Source organism: Talpa europaea, assembly GCF_964194135.1.
Source record: "Talpa europaea genome assembly, chromosome: 2".
Classification (NCBI taxonomy): Eukaryota; Metazoa; Chordata; class Mammalia; order Eulipotyphla; family Talpidae; genus Talpa; species Talpa europaea.
Window position 1 is genome coordinate 93,927,487 of NC_140068.1, and position 25,049 is coordinate 93,952,535.

General features: G+C 50.7%; 1 protein-coding gene across 3 annotated transcripts in view; it reads left to right on the plus strand.

Moving 5' to 3' along the window:
- CPNE5 (copine 5) overlaps window positions 1-25,049 on the plus strand; it is a gene marked incomplete at both ends in the record, with an annotated part of 95,262 nt that overhangs the window by 12,777 nt on the left and 57,436 nt on the right. For all 3 annotated transcript variants that reach the window (XM_084257573.1, XM_084257574.1, XM_084257575.1), the window contains 2 exons: window positions 4,462-4,502; window positions 5,203-5,249. In XM_084257573.1, coding sequence (XP_084113699.1) covers window positions 4,462-4,502; window positions 5,203-5,249 — 88 coding nt within the window. The remainder of the gene's footprint in view (window positions 1-4,461; window positions 4,503-5,202; window positions 5,250-25,049) is intronic.

Below are 25,049 nucleotides of genomic sequence, written 5' to 3' on the forward strand. Positions count from 1 at the left end.
TCTATGTCCTTGTGGTTCAGGCCCTGCCTCGGGCTGAAGAGCTGGTTTCTTCCCCCGCAGCTCCTTGCTGGCTGTGTGCCTGTGGGCAAGTCACTCACCCGCTCTGGGCCGCGAGTCTCCTTGTGTCAGGGCGAGGATCATGTAGTGACTTCAAATGCTGTGTCTGTATGTCCTTGTCCTTGACTTTGCGGTGGGGACCTGGGGGTCTACGACCTGATAGCCTGACATGTGACATCTGATATGTGGATCTCTGCCATTAGAGACACTGCGTGTGTGTGTGTCTGTGTCTGTGTGTCTCTGTGTTCTGGGGGTGGGTGGGGAAGCTTAAATATGGATTATGGCGCCCTGTCCAGACCCACAAAACCAGATTCTGGGAATGGGGCCGTAGATGCTGCCTTTAAAAAAAAAAAAGATTTATTTTATTTATTCATACATGAGCTGGGGTGTAGGCCAGAGGTTTTGGGGGTGAGAAAATTCACCAGAGACAGAGTGGGCATCAGAACAGGTGGATCTATTGAAATACACTGCTGAGGGGAGCAGCAGGTGAGACAGGAGAGGTCTGCTATGCCATGTGGGAAGCTCCCTGGCCGGGGATTGAACTCGTGCTGCAGATAGCTTCATAGTGCTGAGACTTAACCCCTGCACCACCAGGGAGGCCCAGATTCTGCCTTTTTAGAAATGGGGCAAGAGAGAGTCCCAGGAAGTGAAAGATCATTGCTCATGACCTTGGCCTCATCTCCAGGCCAAGAGCAGGCTGTCAGGGCCCCTAGACCTCGGTCAGGACTGGCAGTTGGGGTGAGTGGGATGGGCGCAAGTGTGAAAGAGATGAGGGGCCAGGGTACGGGATGTGGCAGAGGTCAAGGGGCCCTTCAGGCTGATGAGTCAAGCAAGGGAGGTGGAAGGAGGAACCTGCAAGGAGGTGGGGGGAGGGCATCTGTCCGCAGCCAGTGAGGGCATTCAAACTACACTTCAGAACAGGGCAATAGGAGTGTATGTGTCGGGGGTGGGCTTTTTTAACTGCTTGAGAGTGTCACCCACCCCATCTCTCCTTGGTCCCCAAGTAAGCCTGTGTACTGAGAGAGGAATAGCGCTCTGCTCAGCTCCCACGAGCCTCCCTATGTCTAGGCACTCCACTGCAATCCTGAGGGAGGAATGGCTTTTACCCCCACTGTGAGCTGGGGAAACTGAGGCATAAAGGAGGCAAGTAATTGTCTAGAGCTGGAACGTGAGCCCAGCCAGTCTGACTGCAGCTCTTGCCTTTAACCGTGAGGCTGTGCAGGGAAGAGGAAAGAAAGGATCTGAACATGACCGCCAGCTAGCAGGCGGGGGGACCAGAGTCTCGCTTGCCCATCTGGCCATTCTTTCTTCAACCACCCACTTTGCCAGGCCCCTCAGTCAGGTGCTGGGCTGTGGCAGAGGCGGGGCTCCTGACCTGAAGGATTGCATAGCTGCTGTGAGAGACAGAAGCCCGGTTTTGCAGCACAGGGTTTGCTGAGTACGGTCACGGTCATGGGGCTGCTCCCTGCAGATCAGAGAGAGCCTGGGGAGCAGAGAGGAAGCGGTTTTCAGTCCGTGTCCAGGGAAGGGGGGATAAAAAAGGGGAAGGATAGGAATGGGGCTGGAAGGAGGTTATTTCAGCAGAGTAGAAGGGAGAGGGTTTGCATTATACTTGGGTGCCACTACCCAGGTGACCCACGCCCTGGGGGTCAGTGCAAGTCCTGAGGTCACAGAGCAGGGAGCCACTGAAACCAGTGGCTGGATTTGATTTCTCAGACCAATCTGTAGTCTCTGGCCCAGCTGGGAGGGTGGGCAGGGCTAAGAAAATTCCTGTCTCTTTCTCTTTGAAGGGAAGATTCCAGCTCCCTCCCCTCTAGGCTGAAATCCAGGGTCTCACATTCTTTCTTACTAGCCTGGACATGATTAAATGAGTTCCAGAGTCACACTTGGACAAACCCCAGACTTTGAAGAAGTCAGTGGCTCTGAGTCAGAATCTTGGTTTATAAAGGAACTGGAAACGGTGACCTCTGAGGTCCTTTCCAGTTGAGCATTCGAGGATTTTTCCATAATTACAGAATTTCACTACTGAATTCAAAGATAAACCCTGTACTTGCTTCAGAGAGTTTCCCCCTTTAGCCCTTTTTACTATTCTCCAGCTTCTCACTGAGTTCTGGGTTCACTACTGTCGGGCCATCTCTGGTGTAAAGGCATTTTGTCCTTCGTTTAAATCAAGAAGATGCCCTGGCCCCAAACCTAGCACCCTGCTAGGAGCACCCAGCAGGAGAAGGTCACCCCAGGCAGAGGTCAGCCGCCTGGTTTGGATGGGCACAGAGAAAGTGGGCTCTTCCGTGGAGCCTCTGCTGTGTACTTTTCAGAGCCTCCTGGTGTATCGTTTCATCTGCTGCTCACCGAGGTGGGCTGGGAGGTTTATCAGATGGTTTCCAAAGTGACAGCTGGCTAGAAACAGGATGGTGGGAGCCAGCAGAGGGGCTGTGTGCCAATGGGGTCAGGAAGGGCTAACAGGGGGTGCTAGCTTTTGGGCAGAGGCCCTGAATGAAGAGGCCGAAGTGGAGGATGGGAATCTGGGGCTTATCCCTCTCTTGGGGACGTTGCTGGGAATTTGTGCTGGGACCTGAGCTGGTCATTCATGAGTGTGCAGTCTGGGTTTGCTACATCTGTCTGTCTGTCTGTCTGTCTCTAGCTTGTCTTTGGCGCCCACCCTCAGAATGTGGGGGGCATGTATAGGGGGGTTGATTGTGAATAGGCTGTTGCTGCTGATGGTTTTGGTGACAGTGACTCAGGATATTGCCTCCTTCTAGACCTTTCTGACTCTACCACTGTTTATTTGGGGGGCATGGCCACTCCTAGCCACTCCCTGGACCTCAGTGTTCCCCTGCTCACAGAGGTAGGACAGATGATCCCAAGGGTCCCCTCCAGCACTGACATTTGAAGTTGGCTGTCAGGAAGCCACACACACTAGTGTCAATTGTTTATCCTCTCTGGGAAAGAGTAGGTGCAAGAGATATGGAGGCCAGTGGGGGAGTGTAAGAGTAGAGGGGGGAGGTGAGACAATCCCTAGCAACATCTGGGAGGAGGGAGGACAAGGCTGAGATGGCTGACAATGTCTGAGCCTGACTCTAGAATAGTTTGGGAGGAGTCAGTAGCTCACACAGGCAGCAGGGGGGATGTCTCAGGAAGCTCTTTCAGGGATAGCACAGGAGCTGGCCCTTGGTGTCAATCAACAGGGGGCTTGGGTGAGATTGTGTCCCAGTGAGCCCCTCTGGGAGAATGTGTGGAGTGCCTCACAGCTGTCCCAGGGGGAGCAAGGAAGCTGGGTACTTATCCCCCAACTCCTGCTTAGGGGCTCTAACTTCCTGGTATTTGTAGGCTAAGAGCTCCCTCGGGAGAGAAGCAGGCTCCATGGAAGCTTGGGTGTAGAAGGGAAGCAGGAACTAGAAGGGAAGTCAGGGAAGGGCATCAACAGCCTTCAAGGCTGACACTGTTGTCTCCATTTCATAGAGGAGGAAGCAGGCTCTGGGAGACTGACACACTTTCTAGCCAGAGACCAAGTTTCCACTGGGCTACGTTGCTTCCTAACAGCAGCAGGTCACACAGAATGAAGGACACCAGATGTGTGGGACATGCATTGTCTGATTACGCCTTGTCAGATCTCCAACCTCCATTTCCACATCTGTCAGATGGGATGATGCCCACCCCACATCAACCTTGCAGGGAGTGTGAAAATTGGGGGCTAATATATGCAGAACATGCAGCACAGTGCCAGACCATCCGTGGGGTTCGATGAGTAGGAGGTGTCATCACGGGGCGAGGGTGGGGGCAGGCAGGAGGAGCTCCGTGCCTCTTGCAAAATCTTTCAGTCCCCAAACCTTGCATGTGTCATCTTGCGTCCGGATGATCAGCACCGTGGTTAGCTCTGGCCTTGCCCAGGACAGCTTAAATGAGCCCGTCTGTCTTGGGACTTGTTAATCCACTGCACAGATGAGAGGGTGAGATAAACTGGCTAAGTAGAGCCTGGGACTCAGGGTGATTAACTTTTGATGGCTTGATTTGATTTGATTTTTTTTGAGAAACAGAGAAGTGGTAAGAGGAGAATTTGTAGAATAGGCTAAGACATTGGCATCGTGGGATTTGTCCTGAGAGCATGAGGCTGTGGGGTCCAGGGCACCAGGGTGCTCAGATGGCACCAGGGTGGAGGTAGAGGGGGTGGAGGGGAGGGAGTGGCCCTTAGGAAGCAGAAGCAGAGCTGAGAAGAAGTGTCCAGGGCCAGCCAGGCTTAATCAGTGCTTAAAATGTCTCAAAAGGGCAAAAGAGCCTCTTTGTGTTCCTGCTCTGCCTGAGGTCAGACCCCAGGCAGCCTTGGGGGTCTAAGTAATAGCCCCTCTGCCCCCACATGACCTCCTCTACTCGGGTTGTGCTAACTCCTTCTCTCTCCCACTCTTTCAGGAACCTTTTGGACAAAGACATGTTTTCCAAGTCTGACCCACGTAAGTCCTGTTCTGACGATAACACCAGTAACAAAGCCATGATATTATGCTGGGCGTTAACCATCCACTCCTGGGTGCCTGGCACCGTGCCCCTGCTTCACTGACACTCTCTGGAGAGAGAGAACTGGGGGGGTCTAAACCCTCTAACACAAACCCACAGGTTGGGAGGGGTTAAGGTGTCTGGGGCCAGAAGGTCTCAGGCCCAAGGTAGCCAGGGCATTCAAGACACCCAAATTGGCCATGGTTTGGGGACGAACAGTGATTTTCGTGCCCAGGTTCCTAGGCCTGAGCAGTGCTCCTCAAGTAAGTGACCTCTGACAGGCCATTGGCTTCTCTGAGCGACAGTTTGCATCAGTGAAGTAGGACTGATGATAAGAACAGGCCTCGTGTTAGAACAGGCCTTGTGCTCTAAAGGGGCCCCAGGGACTCTCCTCTGCCACTCTGTTGCCACCCAGTCCATGCACCCCACCTGTCTGCCTTCCCCACTCTTCGTACTTGCTCTGGCCTAGACTCAAATGGTCCCTGAGCCCCTCTCCCAAAGGGTGCCCCTCTCAAATAGTCCTATGTTCCGGGTTGCCTTCCCCACCCATGCTGCCCAGATCCAACAGTGCTACCCAGGTTGGAACCACCTGAGCTATCTGCCCCCAAAGCCCTCACTTTCTTGACCTGGGGTTGACCCTTTTTTCTCCTCTCCCCACAGTGTGTGTCATGTATACTCAAGGGATGGAGAACAAGCAGTGGCGGGAGGTAGGTACAGCCCTTTCTCACCTGGGAAACACAATCCTTTTTCTATCTGTCTGTCTGTCTAACTCTGGAAACATCTTACCTGATATGTTTGGGTTTTTTAAAAATATTTATTTTATTTATTTATGCATACAAGAATTGGGGTGTAAGCCAGAGGTGTAGGGTGGGGTGGGGGTGAGTGAGGGGATTTACCAGAGACAGAGTGGGGAGCAGAATAGGCAGAGTGACTGAAATACACTGCTGAGGGGAGCAGCAGGTGAGTCAGGAGAGGTCTGCTGCGCCATGTGGGTAGCTCCCTGGCAGGGATCAAACTCTTGCTGCAGTGGCTGCAGCAAGTCTCATAGTGCTGAGACTTAACCCATTGTGCCACCAAGGAGGCCCTTACCTGATGTGTTTTTAATGGCAGCATCTAAACTCCTGTGAGGTTAGTAAGGTGTGAGGGGGGTGGGGAATGTTTTGTGCTTGCTGTTGCAAGTATAGAGGGCAAAGTTCCTGCTCTCAGGAAGCCCCAGTCTGAGGGGAGACATGGCCCTGCCCTCAGGGAGCCCCAATCTGAGGGGGAGACACAGCCCTGCCTCAGGGAACCCTAGTTTGGGGGGGACAGAGGGAATCCAGGTTCATGGGTGGCCTGAGATAGCATCTTGCACCGAGTCTCATCCACAGCAAACATCTCCTGGCTTCTGAATAATGGAAACATGGCCTCAGTTAGATGATTCTCCTACTCAGAAACCTCCTCAGCCTGGCTTCCAACTTCTACACAACCTGGAAGACCCACTTTTCTGCCTCGTCTCAGTTCCACTGCCCCAACTCCAGCCTCCAGGCAGCCTCCTTTTGCTCTGTGATAAGGTGTGTATGGAGGTGGCTGACTTGCAGGGCTCACTCTCAAGCAGCTCATAGACTTCCAGTGGGTGGATGCCAGTCTCCCAGACATCTTAAGTCTATTCCCACCCAGCAGCCAGAGAGATCCTGTTAAAATCCAAGGAAAATACTTTCCTTCCTCAGCTCAGAGCCCTCCCTTCTTGCAAAGCCACAGTCTCTGTGATGGTCCAGAGGGGCCTCATGGTCTGACTTTCTCTACCTTTCTGACCTTATCTCCTAAGCTCATCCCCTCCATCACTCTATACTGGCTTCCTCCTGCCTCAGTGCCTTTTCACTTGCTATGTCTTCTCCCAGGAATGTTGTTTTCAGATGTCCATGTGGCCACTCCCTGGCTACTCAGTCTGACTTTCAGCCTCGCTTATACATATTCCCTTTCCTGCTTAACTTTTTCTCCTTTTTTAAAAGAAGATTTATTTATTTATGCATACAAGAATTGGAGTACACACCAGAGGTGGGGGAGGGGGGTGAGAGGATTCACCACAGTCAGAGTGGGGAACAGAACAGGCAGATTGACTGAAACACACTGCAGAGGGGAGCAGCAGGTGAGTCAGGAGAGGTCTGCTGTGCTATGTGGGTAGCTCCCTGGCCGGGGATCGAACTCGTGCTACAGTGGCTGCAGATAGCTTCATAGGTTGCATCTTAACCCCTATGGCATCTTAACGCCACCAGGGAGGCCCTAACTTTTTCTCCTTATCACTTTTCACCATAAGCCATACTCCTTTACCTATTTATCTTGTCATGCTCCACAAGGGCAGGGATTTTCATCTGTTTTATCTGTTTTATTTTCATCTGTTTTATCCATACATTTTGAGCACCTGGAATAGTGCCCAGCATACAGTAGGTGCTTAACAAGTGGTTGTTGAAGCAGTGAATGGCTTATGAGAAGGAGCAGAGCCACAGAGACTGGCAAAGATTTGGTGTCCCTTTTCTGCTTCCCACCTGTACTTCCTTCTTACCTCAGACCTTCCATGACAGCTGGTTTTCAGGTGCAAAGGGGAGAAGGGGGCTTGGGGTAGGGGTAAGGGGTCCTGTAGCCCCTGGCTTTGTTTTTAACATAGAAGGAGCAGACCTCTACCCTCGGAGACCAGACCCGGGGTCTGGTCAAGCAAAGACAGAGGTCGAAGGTGCAGATCATTTTTTCTCCTGTGATGGGGATATGAATGGAGCTTCCAGGGCCTTGTTGCTGAAGCCAGCTTCCTGGGACCTTCATAGCCATCTGAAGTGGCAGGAAATTAAGCTCAGTCCTTTTGGTGATCAGAAAGGAACACGAGGGCCTCACCAGTGGCGCAGTGGTTGAGAGCTGTGCTGTGAAGCTGCCCGCAGCCTCTGCAGTGCCGGTTCAATCCCCGGCCGCCAGCGAGGGTCCCACATGGTGTGGCAGACCCCTCCTGCTGCGCCCGCTGCTCCCCTCAGCAGTGTGTTTCAGTCAGTCTGCCTGTTCTGTTCCCCACTCTGTCTCTGCTGAATTCTCTCACCCTCCCGCGCTTCTGACTGTACCCAGTGCTTGTATAAATAAATAAATAAATTTAATAAGGGGGGGGGGAAAGAAAGGAACAAGAATGGGACAAGAGGAGATTTGACCTCGGCAGCCCCACCCCATGCCCTTCTCCACCCACAGCTGGGAAGGAGGTCCATGGGTTTTGGATACAGACCCCGCTCGGGGACTCCAATGAGAGAGGGAAGCACCGGTGGCTAACAGGGCAGAGGCAGCTCAGAGAGCTCAGGAGAACACAGGCCTAGTCCCTTAGGGCCTGTGGAAAAGGCAAGGAAGGGGAATGGTGCATGAGATGACCAATGCTGAGAACAGGGACAGGGGTCCCCATGGGGAGAAAGGGGACCCCTCAGGTGACCCAGTGAAAATGAGAATGACCTGTAAAGCCTTAGTAACTCAAGACTTTTTATTTTTATTTTTTAAGATATATTTATTTATACAAGAACTGGGGTACAGGTCAGAGGCGTGGGAGGGTGCGAGAATTCACCAGAGAGAGCGGGGAGCAGAACAGGCAGACAGAACAAAGACACTGCTGAGGGGAGCAGTGGGCGAGACAGGAGAGGTTTGCAGCACCATGTGGGTTTCTCCCTGGCAGGCCGGGAATCGAACCTGTGCTGCAGAAGCTGCAGAAGGCTTCACAGAGCAGCGCTCAACCCGCTGAGCCACTGGGGAGGCCCAACTCAAGACTTTTTAAACAAACCTCCCCTTCCTTGTTAGCAGACTGGCTGGAGCACGGTCTGCCCCGCTCCCCATGCCTCAGGCTTGTCAGGAGCAAGTGGCCGAAGAGGGGGAGGGGTGGATATTATCCACAAAATATATGAGAAATATTTCTGCAGGGGCTGGGCTAAAGTTGAATTTTTCACCCTCTCCAAGTCTCTAAGCCAATTAAGGCATAAACCAGATCACTGAGGAAATGCTTAGCCTACTTAAGTGAACTAATTACTTTTGAGACCTTTTGGCCGAGCTTCATAGAAAGAAGGAGTGTACTAATGTCTTAGTGATTCATTCAGGAAAATCTGGAAGGGCCTCTTTAGAAGGTCAGTGCTCCACGAGCTGTTAATTACATTCTGTAATTGAGACTTGCCTCTAGTTGGGTCAGGGTCTCCGATTATCCCTGTTGTATCTCATTACCTCTGGCACCCACAGGGTGGAGTGGAGAAAAGTGGAAGGCTTGGTGTCGAATCCACCCTTGCTTTGGTCCTGGCTCCAACCCTTTCTGGACGTGGGCCCTGGAGCAAGTCTGCAACCTCTCTATGCCTCAGTTTCCTCTTAGGTAATAATGAGATAACACCTACCTTGTAGGCTTATGGTGAGGAAGAAATACGACGGTGGATGTGACGTGCTTGGTGCATTGTCACTGCTCAGTGTCTATCCTTGCGCAGCATAATCTGGAGTGTTCCCAGCCTCCTGGCAAATCAACATTTGCACCAGTAAATATTTATGAGGTGCTGGAAGCAAGAGGGAGATAGGAAGAAGAGTAGAGTTTCACTAAAAGCATGAACTGTGAGTTTGTAGCCTGGAAAGGGTGAGCCACATGCGTGAACATTGCCAACAGGAAGTGGTGAGATGAGACGTGTAAAATGGGCAAACAGAGGAGAGTTGCAGTCAGAATGCTAGGTTTGACTGAAGCCCTTTATAGCTCCTTGGCTTTTTAAAAATGGAATTTGAACCTAAACATAGGCCATCTGGCTAAGGGGTACATTATGTCGAGCGGAGGGGTTTTGGGTCAGAAGGGAGTTTAGGGATCATCTGGCTTAGTCTCCTCATTCCCTAGAGAGGGCAAGCTTGGTCTCAGGTATTGGAATCAGGGTGCTAGAACCCAACATGGTGGGAGTATCCACTCTGAGGAGCTGCATTTCAATGAAGCAGGGACACAAGGAACCAGCCGTAGCCATGGCGGTGAAAGCAATTGCACCGAGGGAGGTGGGAATGAGCAGGTCAGTCTGGGTCCTGGGAGCTGGGGGGTGTAATAAAGGACTATTTATAAAGCAGTGGGTGGAAACCAGTGAGGGGTGGTGAATCACAGGGGCTGGTAACAGTGGGAAGCTGTTACTACTCAGACCTGAGGGGGTAAGGGGAGGGAGTGGTTCCTGAACCCCAAGGGGCTTCCAGACAGTAAATAGAACCTTTAGTGAAGAGACATGGCCAGCCAGGCAGCCTGATCCTCTTTCCAGCCCTGCTCTCCTGCCCACAAACCCTACTAGAAGGGCTAGGGGGTGGAGGTGGTGATGCAGCACATAGCTTAGCCTCCTGGGCATAGGGCAAGGTGGAGAAGGGCTAGGAGTGCACTAGGGGGGTCAAATAGAGATGGTCCAGAATAGACAGTGAGCTGATGAGCTGAGCTGGCAGGCATATGTGAGGTTGGCAAGGCACGGTAAGAGAGAATTGAGCCTTTCAGGCTGAAAACAACTGGGGTCATAGGGTCAGAATGTCAGAGCAGGGGTGTCCCTAAATATCAAGGAGACTGACCTCATGTACAGGAGACCATTGGCACCAGCATTTCAGGAGTGACAGGGGCTCAGTGGGTTACTCCTGGAACACAGGCTTCAGGCTATTGTCTAGAGAAGGGAAGATAAAGTCAGACATATCCTTGTCTCTCCTCATGATTCTTTGTGTGACCTGCAGAGAAAAGTTTTGGGAATGGGGAACTTATAGAAAAATCCACCTCTTTGGAACTATCCCACTGTTCCATCCCCAGTGGGATGGAACCAATTCTCACTGTTCCACCAGCTAGTTGATTGCAGGACATCTCTCTGGGCTCTCTGCTTGCAGAATCTTGGTCAAGAGCTGTACCTTCTAGGACCAGAGGGGGTCAAGCAGTTTCTCCAGGCAGGCCCCAACCTGGGTTTGTATAAGTCTGCAGAAGATGAAAGCTTTTCTTATGGCCTCTGGCTGCCTGATTTCAGTTGATTTTAACCATTTGGGTCATTTTAATGCCTTCTGAGAAAGCTCCATCTTCCCAGCACCTAAATCTGTCACCATATTTTATGAAAATTGACTCAAGATGTAATTTTAGCCCAGGAAATTGAGCACTATTTGCATTAAGAGTTGCCAGGGCCTTCTGCATGTCCCAGAAAGATAGGTAGGAAGGGTCCCAGAAACACTCTCTCTGGGAAGCGGGACATAATAAGGAGCCTTGGGTTCCCCATTTGAAGAACCGGGTGGTGATCCCTGCCTCTCTCTCACCAAGTGGTTGTCTTGGCCAAGGACCCCTTGCAAAGGAGTAGACAGGTATATAGTCTTATATCCACCTTAGATACAGAATCTTAGCGTGTCTGGCTGATTGACCCATACTGCCTGCAGGGCATATGGCCACCACTGCCATGCCTACATCCTACCAGAATGCTCTCTGATTTTGAGTAATCTCAGTCCATTGACCATTTCAACACCAGCTGTACTGGCTCATCTCTAAATCTTTTCTCTGGGCACCTTGACATTTGCCTCCATGTAACTTTTTTTTAAAGATTTTATTTATTTATGCATACAAGAGATGGGGTGTAGACCAGAGGTGCAGGGAGGGCATGAGAGGATTCACCAGAGACACAGTGGGGAGCAGAACAGGCAGATTGACAGAAACACACTGCTGAGGGGAACAGAATACACTGCAGTGGGTGAGACAGGAGAGGTCTGCTGCGCCTTGTGGGTCAGCTCCCTGGCCAGGGACTGAACTGGTGCTGCAGTGGCTGCTGATAGCTTCACAGTGCTGAGACTTAACCCCTTGTGCCACCAGGGAGGCCCCCCCCCATTGAAACTTTGACTCAAAAAGCATGTAGTAGGGGGCCTCCCCGTGGCCCAGCGGTTGAGCGCTGGGCTGCGAAGCTGCCTGCAGCCTCTGCAGCACCAGTTCGATTCCCCAGCCACCAGTGAGGGTCCCACAAGGCACGCAGACCTCCCCTGACGCCCGCTGCTCCCCTCAGCAGTGTACTTCGGTCCTTCTGCCGGTTCTGCTTCCCACTCTGGCTCTGGTGAATTCTCTCACCCTCCTGTGCTTCTGACTGTACCCAGTGCTTGTATAAATAAATAAATAAATAAATAAATAAATCTTTAAAAAAAAGAAAAGAAAATTTACTTAAAAAAAAAAAAGCATGTAGTAGGCACTTATTGTCTGCCAGAAAAGGATGCTGGGGAAACAAAGGAGGCCTCAGCACTGCCTACAATCAGAGGAGGTTACTTTCAATTCAGAAAGGAAACAGTAAAAGCAATAATAATGCTAATAAGCAAATACTTACAATAGAAATGTGCTGGGCACTGTTGTAAGCATTTACATACGATGACTCACATAATCCTCACAACAACCCTATGGGGGAGTGTTATTATCATTATTATTGTTACGACTATTATTACTATTGGCCCCATTTCATGGAGGAAGACACTGAAACACAGAAGGTTAAATGTGAAAGCAGATTCTAGAAAATGATGTTATCAGAACTATAATAACGTTATGTTCCTAATCTGCCCCCTTCAATGTACAGAGTAAGTTGATTTTCTCTTCCACATGCTTTTTCTCAATATTTGAGGACAGCTCAGAGGGCCCTGTGTGTCTACTTTCGGGCAGACTCAGAATGTGACTACGTCCCTTGTAGCTCTGTCCCTTGTCCTTTACCAATCTGGGCCCGCCCTGTGGAGCATGCGATGGTTTGTCAGTGTTCTTTTCAGAGTGTGTGTCCTGATCCATCTTGTGCATCCCAGAGCATTATGGGCTGCCTCTCTCCTCACACGGGTTGAACTACCCCATCTCGCTCCTCCCTCGGGCTTCTGCATTCTGTGTCTGTTTCTGAGGCTCTGATGTCTGTCAGTGCCATGCAGTGCTTCACCAGGCTTTTTGGCAGGTATCTGACTTTCTACCTCATATTATATTTGGGGGCTCCTCTGTCCTTTACACATGAGCTACTATTGAAACAGAATTTCCGCCGTTCAAACTTGACAACTGAGTTTTTGAACCTAAATGGGAGATTTCACATTGGTATCATTTGGTAGATCCAGGCAGCTGGACGGTCTGTGAAGGTCGTATTGAATTCAGAGGTGCATTGAGCATCTTGGTTCTTGCTCCTGGTCCTGGTCAGCTGCAGTTGCCATGCCCAAGAGTGATGGGGTAGGATGGGCTGGAGTGTTCTTCTAGAGAGCTCTCCCAGGTGGACCTTAGTTCTCCAGTTGACCTTTGGGGAATGCTGTTCAGCCACCTGGTATCCATATAACTTTATTAAAATCATCCCATATTTCTTGATCTGGCCCCTGAAGGCATCATAAATTTATTAAAATCATCCCATATTTCTTGATCTGACCCCTGAGGACATCATAAGTAACATCAAATGCCTTGTGAGACAAGATCCTGAACTCGATGTCTAAAACCCTGGGTTCCCATCCCAGCTCTGAGAGTTACTGACTCTATGAACTGAGGGAGGTATTTCATCTTCTCCAAATCTCAGCTGGCACATCTGTAAAATGGGACTAGGGCACCTTCTCAGAAGGATCAACTAAGAAGGTGCTTGTATAATGCCTGGAAATGTCAAATGTGATGTGCCATGACTCCAACTTTCAAACCAACCTTACCTCCAGGAAGTACAGAGGGATGGCCAACCTTCCCAAATATTCATGCTCCCAGAGGACAAGACTGTGTCTCCCTTCAGCCAGGGGCTCGAGATCCTGATTGGCTCCAAGGAGTGGGGTTTCCAGCAGAAGAGGAGCTTGAACGACAGTATCCCAAGGCTGTGTGGAAAGAGTTCCCTCATAGGAGGCTCTACCAGGAAAGGCAGGGCCCATGGGTGCTGACAGTCAGGAAACCCACTCCCTGGTGCTCTGGGGCCTGTGTTCCCTCCTGTTTGTCCAGAGCGCCTCTTCTCGGTCTGCACACGAAACCCTCCCTCGCTGGGCACTGGCTTGCCTGGCTTCTGCCACCTTCCAGATTTATTGTCCTCCCTGATTTTGGCCCTAAATGTCACCCATACTCACCCCTGGTAGCCAGCACCTCTTCTCTCCCCTTTAACTCTGCCAGAGCAGAAAAGGATTTTCCCGTTTCCAGTGGCTCTCAACATCACTGCTCAGGGTTTCTCCTGTTCTACAAGCCTCTAAGACCACACAACTTCTTGGCTTGGTCTTTGACCCTCTCCCCTTGGAACTACTCTAAAAATGGCCCCGGAAAGGAATTGCTATGGATTCAGCCCCCTGTGGCATGCTCTGCTGGCTCATCCGAATCCTGCAGTGACCTATGAGATATTTTTGCCTACATGGCAGATAGGAAACTGAGGCAGGGAAAGTTGATATGGCTTATGCAAGACCATGCAGTGAGCCCCTGCAGGGATAGGACTCAAATCTGCTATGAAGCCGCCAAACCCTGGTTGGCTGTCCACAGTTGTTGGGCCTTTGGCATGGGGTCTGCACAACCATGAAAAACTGGATTCTGGATGATTTCTGCCACATGCACCAGCTTGCTTGGTTGAAGCGTATGGATTTGCAGTTTGAAAGTTTTGGCAGTGCTATGTGGCATAATGGTTAGGTTAGGCTCTAACCTAATATCAGCAAGTGGCCCCTAGCCAAATAGCTGTTCCTAGCCTCCCTCCTGGTCTTTTACCCATCTTCTTCCCTAGCTCTGTGTTCCCTGCCTCCAGGCATTTAGAGCCCTCAGTCTGTTGCATTTGTTCCCTCAAACGTCTTGACTCTTTCCACCCTCACTATGCTATATGATCTTCACTCACTAGTCAGCAGTCAATGAGCAAACATTTATTGAGCACCTACTACGTCATACTCTGATCCAATCTTGCCCATGTCTTTATCCAACGTTGAGTTTCCTACCACCCCTTTAACTCAGCCTGCAAGATTGTTCCCCCCCCAAATGATTATTTAAGAATCAGAGAATCAAAGAATCCACCAAGATGTAGGGCACACCTGCCATGTGGCATTAGGCATAGTTTCCTGAGTGCTGCCATGTGCCTGGCATCTCATACTCACCGTCCCTAATCCTTATAACAACTCTGCGGTCAGGTATGGATTCTCCCCAGACCTCAGAGATGTGAAGGAACTTGCCCCGGGTGACATGGCTTAGAAACCATGTTCTCTCACTGTTGAGCCACAGAGGCGGGGTGGTGTCTGGGGCAGTTCTTGGGAGTGAAACAGATCTGGGTTTGCGTCAGGACCCTGGTCCTTAGAGCTGTGTGGCCTTGTTCTAGACAGTCACTTGTCTGAGTCTCAGTCTCCTCACATGTAAAACGGGCGGCTAAAAGGTAACAATAGTCACCTGCTGCACTGTCTAATTAGAGATCATGTAGGGTGGAGCCTGGCAGGCATTGGTGAAAGAGCTCTTGTTAATAATATCATTGATCGTGCCTGGGTATCAGGCAATGTACAGGCAGTTAGATACCTCACCTCAAGTAAACCATTCTATAGACAGGAACATGGACGCCAAGAGAAGAGAAGAAACTTGTATCCTTCAGGGTGCAAAGCTGTAGCAGGGAGGACCCTGACCTCAGAGACCGTCTGGGAAGCTGGGAAGTCTAGACACAAACCTAGAAGCATCTAATAGTCTTATATTCTTTATTTTGATGAAGGTATTTAAACAGAGATCCCAAGTGCTAGCCTATGACTAGGCCCAAGTAGTTTAGACACGAATTCTCACGTCTGCTCAGGAAGGAATGGCGAAGCCCCATTCGTGCAAGGTCTTAGATTTTATTTATTTATACAGATTTATTTTAATTATTTATGTGTACAAGAACAGGGGTAGGCCAGAGGTGCAGGTGTAGGTGGTATGAGAGGATTCACTAGAGACAGAGTGGGGATCAGAACAGGCAGATTGACTGAAATGCTCTGCTGAGGGGAGCAGCAGGAGAGACAGGAGAGGTCTGCTGTGCCATGTGGGCTATCTCTCTGGCTGGGGATTGAACTCATGCTGCAGTGGTTGCTGATAGCTGCTGATAGCTTGACAGTGCTGAGGTTTAACCCCTTGTACCACCAGGGAGGCCCCAGGTCTTGGATTTTATCATAGTTTACAAAGAATCAATAGTCTGAGAATAAGTATTTATTCAGCACCTACTCTAGGCACATAATGGAGAACAAGACAGGCAGAATCCCTGCTGTGGAGAGGCTTAGTGACGTCAGCAAAAAAAATTGGATAATTTCACATATTGATTGATAAGTGCTGTGAAAAAGATAAACCAGTGTAATGAGATAGAGTGACCAGGAAGAGGGGAGGCCCTGCTGAGGAGCTGATGACTCTGGATTTTAGTCCTAAGGGGGAGGGCGTACCTCTCCCTGGTGGCCTAGGGGTTAAGTCTCAGTGCTATCACTTGAAGGTTTACCTCAACAGCCTGAGTTCAATCTTGGCCAGAGAGCTGACCCACATGACACAGCAGACCTCTCCTATCTTACCCGCTGCTCCCCTCAGCAGTGTATTTCAGTGGTTCTGCCTGTTTTGCTCCCCACTCTGTCTCTGGTGACTCCTCTCCCCCCCCCTCCCCCACCCCTCTGGCCTGCATCCTGGTTCTTCTACACAAAAATAAATAAAATCTTAAAAAACAAACAAACAAAAAAACGAAACAAAACAAGCTAAGAGGGGCCATGCTAAGTCCGGGTAGGGTAGGGTGTTTTTGGTATGTATTCCAGGAAGAGGGAACAGCAAGTGCCAAGATCCTGAAATGGGTTCACTTCATTCAAAGGACAAAAGAAGGCCAATGTAGTCTGAGTGTTATGAACAATGGACCTAATCCAGATCAAGCCAGCGCTCAGACAGAGAGCAGAGACAGACCCTATAGGTTTCGTGGGCCATGCAGGAGTGGACTCTGCTGAAAGTGTGATTCATGCTATTTGAGGGTTTGAACAGGGGAGTCACTCAGTCTAGATTATCAGAAAGATAACTCTGGCCATGTGCGCATAGCAGGGTGCAGGGGGATGGGCTGAAGCAGGAAGACATTGAGCAACTTGTGGAAGTCCTGGGGTGAGGCGGTGGTAAGGTAAACCCAGAATTTAAATCTGAAGTGAAATGACCCTCCACCTACCAGGCCATAAGCCCCAGTAACCTGTTCTATACACGCAGCATAGACCTTTATGAAATGCCTAATGAAGGCACCATCGCTATTGCTAAAGCCCAGGTAGGAGACAAGTATCCCTAGGAGGGAGACTCTGGCACAGTGAGGTGCTTTCACCACGTTCCTTCATACCTGTGACTCTGCCCTTTCCTTTAACCTTTCTGAGCCTCGGGTTTTTTCATCAGCAGCACGGGATCCCCAAGCCTGCTCACTGGGCTGTGGTGGAGACTAAGTGACATACCGCACACAGTGCCTCGCTGTGTTCAGTCCTCGTAAATGTTATTACACGCCTGTCAGACAAAGCGTGAGGGTTATGTCCCCTCCTGCCACTCCTTCAGTGACAGGACACAACATTTCTGCCACCCGTGCAGTCTCCACATCAGAAGCACCCCATCATCCTCCTGTCTCACCCCACTCCTGGTGTGGAGGGGTCCTTACTTCACCCAGTGACTCAAGTGAACAGTGCCAGGGCTGGCATGTGACTGGTATTCTGAGTCCAGACCCTGCTCCTTCCATCTGTCCAGGCCGCTATCATTTAAAGTGAACTTTTTAAAAAAAGATTTATTTATGGGGCTTCCCTGGTGGCACAGCGGTTGAGCGCCGGGTTGTGAAGCTGCCCGCAGACTCTGCAGCGCCGGTTCGATCCCCGGCCTTCAGGCGAGGGTCCCACATGGTGCTCAGACCTCTCCTGTTGCGCCCGCTGCTCCCCTCAGCAGTGTATTTCATCACTCTGCCTGCTCTGCTTCCCCCTCTGGCTCTGGTGAATTCTCTCACCCTCCCGTGCTTCTGACTGTACCCAGTGCTTGTATAAATAAATAAATAAATACATCTTTAAAAAAAAGATTTATTTATGTATATAAGAACTGGGTACAGGTCAGAGGTGTGGAGGGTGAGAGGATTCATCAGAGACAGAGTGGGGAACAGAACAGGCAGGTCCACTGAAATACACTGCTGAGGGGAGCAGCGGGCGAGCCAGGAGAGGTTTGCTGCGCCATGGGGGTTTCTCCCTGGCCAGCTGGGGATCGACTCGTGCTGCAGTGGCCACGAACAGCTTCATGGGCTGTGTCTTAACCCCTTGTGCCACCAGGGAGGGCCTCAAAGTGGACTTTTCTAGCCCCAGGGACCAACTCTGAATTTCTTTGTGACTCCTGCTGCCCTTTGTCCATTTATTTTTTTTTATTTTTTTTTTAAAGATTTATTTATTTATGGATACAAGAGCTGAGGTACAGGCCAGAGATACAGGGGAGTGAGAGGACAAACCAGAGACAGAGTGGGGACAGAGCAGGCAGACAGACCGAAGTACACTGCTGAGGGGAGCAGCGGGCAAGATAGGAGAGGTCTGCTGCGCTATGTGGGTTGCTCTCTGGCCGGCCCGGGGATCGAACTTGTGCTGCAGAGGCTGTGAACTGCTTCATAGTGCGGAGCTTAACCCCTTGCATCACCAGGGAGGCCCTCTTTGTCCATTTAACCAGGTGCCTGTCAGTTAGTTCTGTATCATACATTGGACAAGCACTCAGGATTTCATTTGAAGAAAGAAATCTGTTTTTCTAGTAAATCCTGAGGTTCTAGGTCAGTCCTGTGGTGGCTGGTAAAGTGTATTTATGCTTTGGTGTTGTGTGTAGGTGCGTTTGGCATTGTGACTGAGCTGCTGAGAGCATGGGCTTCGGAGTTAAGGTGACTGGGCCTAAATGCGGGCCCCCCCATCCCAGCTGGGGCTCTTGGACAAGTGCTTAGGCTCAAGAGCCTGCCGTGAGGATTAAAAGAGCTCATTCATCTCAAGTGCCTGGCACACAGAAAATTCTTGACAATAGTTCTTATAAGAAGCCCTAAGTAAGAAACCCATGCCGTACCAGGAGAATGGATCTGCTGTGACGGTAATATTACAGACTCCTGATGCCATTTGGTAAAAACTATAGACATTTTGGGGTGCACTGGGGGATGAGTGGTCCAGGGTCTCCTCCATGATGTTTGGTCATCTGTAGGGTGGGCTTGCTCAGGCCCTTCCTACAAAGTGCTGCCCAGACCCAAGGCTCAGCCCCCCAGGCTGGACTGAGAGACTGGGGGTAGAGAGGGCTTTGCCAGCAGCTTGGCAGCCAGGCTCACTGGTAAAAGGGCCATTCCCTCAGGAGTTGGTACAATTTAACAGATTATCTGGTACAATGGCTAATTAGGAACTAAGCTTCTTGGCAGGAAGTCTTTCATTAAAAGCTTGGTAAAATTGCTCAGCCCACTGCTGGTATCGGGGGCCCAGAGAGAGAATGTTTTCTCTTCAGACCTGAACCTTGGAAAGACCTCGGAGCCTCGGGTCTCCCCACTGAGACTTGCCTTTCCCCACCTAGAGGCCTTCAGTGGTCTGGGAAGCCACCAGGCTAGAGAAGTCATGCTTCGCTCTGTGTGATGATAGGCAAGCCCTTTCCTCTCTGTGTTTCTGGTTTTCCTCACTCTGCAAAGGGGCGGGGACCCTTCACCATAGAGTCCTGCACCCCTCTAATGCCAGAAACTGAGAAGAGAACTTTCCAGGTCCAAGGTGGCAGCCGAAGTGGAGGCATGTGTTTATGTACTTCACAGGAGGGAGGGAGGGGGAGAGAGAGAGAGTTGGAGATGGGAGTTGGGCAGTCCCTCAGTCCCAGAAACCCAGACCCTCCTTCCTGGGTCATTCTCCTCCCCAGCCCTGGGTACCCTCCTAGACCCCTGTTTCCAGAGCCAGGCAGAGAAAGCACGTTCCTTTTTCCTATTTCTATTTGAGTTGGATTACTTTCTGGCCTCTAATTTATTCCCGGTGAGCATGATTCATGAGGGGCCAGGGCTGGGCTCTACAGCGGGACTTTTAGAATCCCCAATTAAGGAGCCATCAATAATATATGGAAATTATAGGGGAGCTCCAGCAGAAAAGGGTGGGCAGCTTTAAGGTAGAGAGCGCTCTGTCAGCTCCGTCTCCTTCTGTCCCTGGCCAGCACAGCCACTGGAGGCTTAGCAGCTGGGGGGAGGCCTCCGAGGCTGCATCCAGCTGTAATTTGTTAAGAGCCAAGAGCTGCTTAAATCAGGGGCCATTAATTGTTCAGGCTTGCAGAGCCACCCACTCATTACTAAGGCAGGGGGCCGACGACGTGAGCACCAGGGGACGCAGCTCCTTCGTCATCCCCGGGAGCCCTGGCCCTCCCTCCCCCACCCACCGTGTACCTCTGGGGGGTCCTCTGCCCCCTAGAGCTCTGCTCCTTCACCTGGAAAATGGGATAACAATAATATCAGCTCCACAGGGTCGGTGGGGGATTAAATGAAATCATGGATGTGTGGAAGTATTTTGAGGATGAGAAGTCACGATACAAAGCGGAAAGAGGAGGAGGATTTGATGAAGGGAAGAGACCTGAGAGCAGTGTTGACAGGCTTCTGGAAGTGGGGGGGCCCGTTATGGGAGCTGCCTGTCCTTGGGTCTTGTCAGGGCATTTTTCCTGACTGGCTGCGTGGCCTCTGTCAGAGCACCCCTCCCCCCTCCCCTGCCTCTCTTTTCTCATTGTTTAGAGGATTTGATTCCCTCAATTCTAAAGCCTTCAAGTTCTAGGTCAACTTGTTAATCAACAAATGTTTATGGAAGTCACAGGAGGGACTGGGGGGGGGGAGAGAGAGAGAGAGAGACAGAGACAGAGAGACAGAGAGAGAGAGAATAGAGCTTGGAGGTGGGCGTTGAGCAGAGGTATAATTCAGGGACACTCATCTGTGCTACCCGACACCTAGAACCACCCAGACCCACAGGAGCTGTTAACAACGTGGAAGGGACAATAAGCACTAAAGTTCAGAGGTTAGACTGGGGCTAGAACAACAGGAATAAGGCTGGATAGTACATAGTTCCAGCTTCATTCTGTTTTACCCTCATATTGGTTAGTGATTATATCAACTCCTAAATGATTTGGAGCCAGTTTCCTGGGTTTGAATCCTTTCCCTACCACCCACAGCTGTGTGATCTTGGGCAAGTCACTGAACCTCTCTGAGTCTTAGTTGTAAAATGGGGATAACAGCAGTACTGCCTTGTACAGTGGTTATGAAGATTAAGCGAGTTAATGCACGGGAGACACACAGTGCTGCTGCGCAGCGGGGTGGTGAGGTGAGCGGAGCAGTGAAGTTCAGCTGTGGGGCAGCTGCTTCATGCAATACTTTGTGCATATTCCCTTCCACCCTGCCCCGGAGGAGAATGATTTGTTCCATTTTAGTGGTGGGGAAACGCTTCTTCTGAGGGTTTACCCAGGTTAAGCAATAGAACCTGGCTAGCCAGCAGGGGTCATGGGCCCATGAACTGGCTTCCCCTCTATATCACCTTGGCTGCGGGCCCCAGGCCCACTCATCCACCCCAGCCGTGGCATTTGCTGGGAGTTTGTTGGCGCTGCATCTTGGGAGATGTCCAGGAGTGAGCACCATTGCTGCCCCCAGCAGATGGGTTATGGGAGGAAGAAGGAGGGGCCCAGATTTGAGAAATCTGGAAGCAACAGAGAGAGCCTCTTCCCAGGCTGACTTGCTCTGCACCTCCTAGCCAGCAAGTGGGTGTGTCAGGCCCCTCCTTGCCTCACTAAGCAGCCTCCTTGTCCAAGGACTCCTCCTGCTTTCCATCTCCTGCCAGTGGCCAGAGTGAATTTTCTTCCCCACGGGTCTCTAAGCAAACCTTACGTATTCCTGCGCCTTTTTCCAGTGGAGACCTGGGCTGGAGCCTCTAGGAGCTGGAGCCTCTAGGGAGGGCAGGCTTGGATGTGAACTGAGTAGCTGGTTTGTAAGAGCGAAGGGCCAGCCTTGCATTTTCCCATCCGCCTTACACATATGTGGAAGCTGTCTGGAGAGAGACCCCTAAGAGTTGGGGCTTCCAGGGCAAAAAGCACAGGGCATTCCTTTAGACGGAGGACTGAGACCATAGGCAGGTGGACAGCAGAAACTGTTACTGGTTAGGGCTGGGAACAACCTAGAGACAAAGCTGAGTTCAAGGTTGAGGCTTGGGGTGTTGATGCTTCTTAGGTGTCTGAGCCAGGGTTTGAGACTTAGAAAGAACCAGAAAGTGGAATCACTACGAAGCATGTTTATGTCTAAGTCTGTTACATAAATCAAACCATTTAAGCCTCTAACAACCCTATACCCCAAGGATAAGTGGCCAGTCCCATTCTACAGAAGATGGAACAGAAGCACAAAGAGATGAAGGGACTTATCCAAGGGCACACAGCCGATTTGAACCCAGAAAGCCTGGCCTCATACTGTTCAACTACCTATTTTGCTTTACTGCTTTATGTGTGAAACCCTAAGATCTGCCCTCTGAATTGGTGGTGTTCAAATTTTCTGAAGACAGATTTCCCTCGGAGAAGCTGATCAAAATCATGGCTTCATTCTTCAGAAAACACAGGCGTGGACACACAGATATTTGCCTTCAGTTTCAGGAGGTCCCTCACAGCTCGTTTCATGCCTCACACCCTGACTCTCACCTACTAGATGTCCTCCCTCCCTGGCCCTCATTCTGGCCCTTGTGTGGATGGGCTAGGATGGTCACTTTCTCCAAAGTGGAGGAGGCTGGGTGCCCTGGTCCTGGACAGTCCTCCCTGAGGCCCTGAGGTGGGACTGTGCTGAGACCCCTTATCCCAGGGGACTGTCACGGGACCTTGGGTATCCAGGCATGGGCGGGAGTCATGAATTTTATTGGTGACATGGATATTACAGTATCTGAGCAGAATGGGGTACCAGTGTTCAACTGACTTGGAAATTGCAAGTGTGTGGCCGTGTTTGAGGGAGAACACAGATCAGTCAGGATCCCAGCAGGAGAGAGAATTGTACCGAGTTGTTTTAACTGAAGAGATTAGATGGACTTCTTTGAAAGGTGTGAGTGAGGTTGAGGAAACCCACGTGGGACAGAGTAACACCTAGGGCTAAACAACTGCAGGGAGCTGTCCCCTCCCCAGACTTAGAGGGGCCGCGGGAAGAGAGGGTGCTACTAGTTGTGAGAGAGGGGCAGAATGCAATTTTGGGGGCAAGTAGCCTTCCCAGAATAAGACACTGATGCTGGGCCAGAGTGGGAAGAGATGTCCCAGCTCTTTCTCCTCCCATCTCCCATCTTCCAGTACCTCCTATTGGCCAAACCCTGTTCTAATCCCCGGGCACTAGCACTAACACAATGGGGTTGAAAGGGAAACAATCTGAGGAGCTGTGGGGGGGGGGGGGAGGGCAGCAGCGGGAGACCCTCCAGCAGCCTTCAAATCAGTTCAGGCCTAATTGCCAGCACCATGACTGCCTCTTCCTCTCCCCAGTCTTGACAGAGGCTCACCTTCCTGGCCTTGTAGTTTGTGGTGAGGCAGGAAGACCTCATTGCCTGACCTGGGTTCCTATGCCAGTCCTGTCTGACCCTTGTCCCAGGACAGTTTGTCAGGATAAACTGCCCTCCTGCCCCTATAAATCCCAATTTCTGTGTGTAGCAGAGCCCCTGGGAGCCACTTAATTTAGTCCTCAAAGAAGTTTCAAGTCTACTTCCCCTTTGAGGGTCTCTCTGGAACTGATGATATGTAATTAATGCAGCTTAATTGATATTCTTGGGGCTTAGTCATAGAGGCTTCAGGAACCCTCGGGAGCATCTTTTGTGGCCTGTCAGGAGCTTTTCCCACTGTGTTTTGTTGCCAGGGATAAGAAGAGAGCTTTTCAGAGGGTAAATATCCTAATTTCCAGGCTTCTTTCTCAATAGCACTTTTTTTCCTCTCCTGTGGACGGCTGTCCCAGGCCCTGGGATCAGGGCCCCCCGCCCGCTCACTCCCTGGTTGTTCAGCCTCTTCCCCAGTTTCACACCATAGCCTACCCAGACCACACCTGCCCATCGACCCAGCAACCCTGTAGGCTTCTCTGGTCCGTGGCCCATGCACCAGACTGTGAACCACAGGGGCCTCCTCCCATCCAGAGTCAGGCATGGATAAAGCTGTTCAGAATGGGCTGAAGGAGGGACTGGCATTCCAGGGAGCTGGAGGAGTGTTCAGGACAGGCCTGATCGTGGTTGGGTGGTGAGGAGTTAACCCACCCTCGCCTTTGTCCCCCAGCAGGATTTTCTGTAGCAGTCAGCCAAGCCCTCCGGTGCCTCCCAGGGCTCGGCACTAATATCTCATCCCTCCACGTCCCTTCCGGTTGAAAACGCTGTGATGCTACGTAAAACGAAATAAGACTAAATTGATTTTTTTTTTAAATATAAGCTCAGTCGTGTTCCTATTACCATGAATAGGGGTGTAAATTGGGCTTGACGGGAACTGGGTGGCTTCTTGGATTTTTTAAATTGAAAATTTCACATTGTTTTCCTTTTGTTATTAGTGCAAGTAATGAAGGCTATAAAACATCTTTAGTGAGTCCCTGATTGTAGATTTTGCAGTTGTTCGTGATGTGATTGTGTTAATTACCTCTGAGAGCTGGTAATTCATCACCGCCCAGCTTGGCTCTCTAACCCCCTTTCCTGCTCTAGGAGTTATTCTGGGGGCCTTTGGAGTCCCCTCCGTGCTCTGTTTCCAGGGGAACTCCATCCCTTCTCCCAGCAAGACCCAATCTCTAGGGAATTCCCCACTATTGAAGCTTCAAGTGCCATTTTGAAAGTGGTGCTGTCATCTCCCCTAATGGGTGCTTCCTCAGAGTGTCTGGCAGAAAGTGGGGGAGGGGACCACCCTGGGAATACTTGCTCCTTCTGCCAGATGGATTTTTTTTGTGTGTGTTTGGGACCCTCGCCGGCAGGTGGGGAATGAACTGGCTCTGCAGAGGCTCCGGGTAGCCTCGCAGCCTAGCGCTCAACCGCTGCACCACCAGGGGAGGCCCCAGATGGATTTTTTAGGTGTTTGAAGGAGTGAATAGTGCTCTGGGGAGGAAATGTTCCCTTCCTTAAGGGAGGATTCTCTGGAATTTGTATGTTTACCTGAAATATTTGACAAAGTCATTAAGAGAAAATTTTCTTTTGTCTGAAGACAGGAGGTATTAAGAGTTAGAGCAGGATGGGCCTCCCTGGTGGCACAAGGGGTTGGAATGCAACCTATGAAGGGATCCACAGCCACTGCAGCAGGAGTTCGATCCCCAGCCAGGGCAGTGACCCACATGGCGCAGCAGATCTCTCCTGTCTCGCCCGCTGCTCTCCTCAGCAGTGTATTTCAGTAGATCCGCCTGTTCTGTTCCCTACTCTGTCTCTGGTGAATCCTCTTAATCCCCACACCTCTGGCCTGTACCCCAGTTCTTGTATGCATAAACAAATAAATGTTTTAAAAAAAAGAATTAGAGAGGATAGGAAAGGAAAATGCAGGAAATTTTTTGGAACAAGTGTTATACATTATAAGATTTTTACATTATAAGATTTTTAGGCTCTCCAGTCTTGTTCAACTTGATGTCTGCCCCACTGCCTTGCACACAGCGGGCTTCTATAGATGTTTATGAAGTAAACCTCAT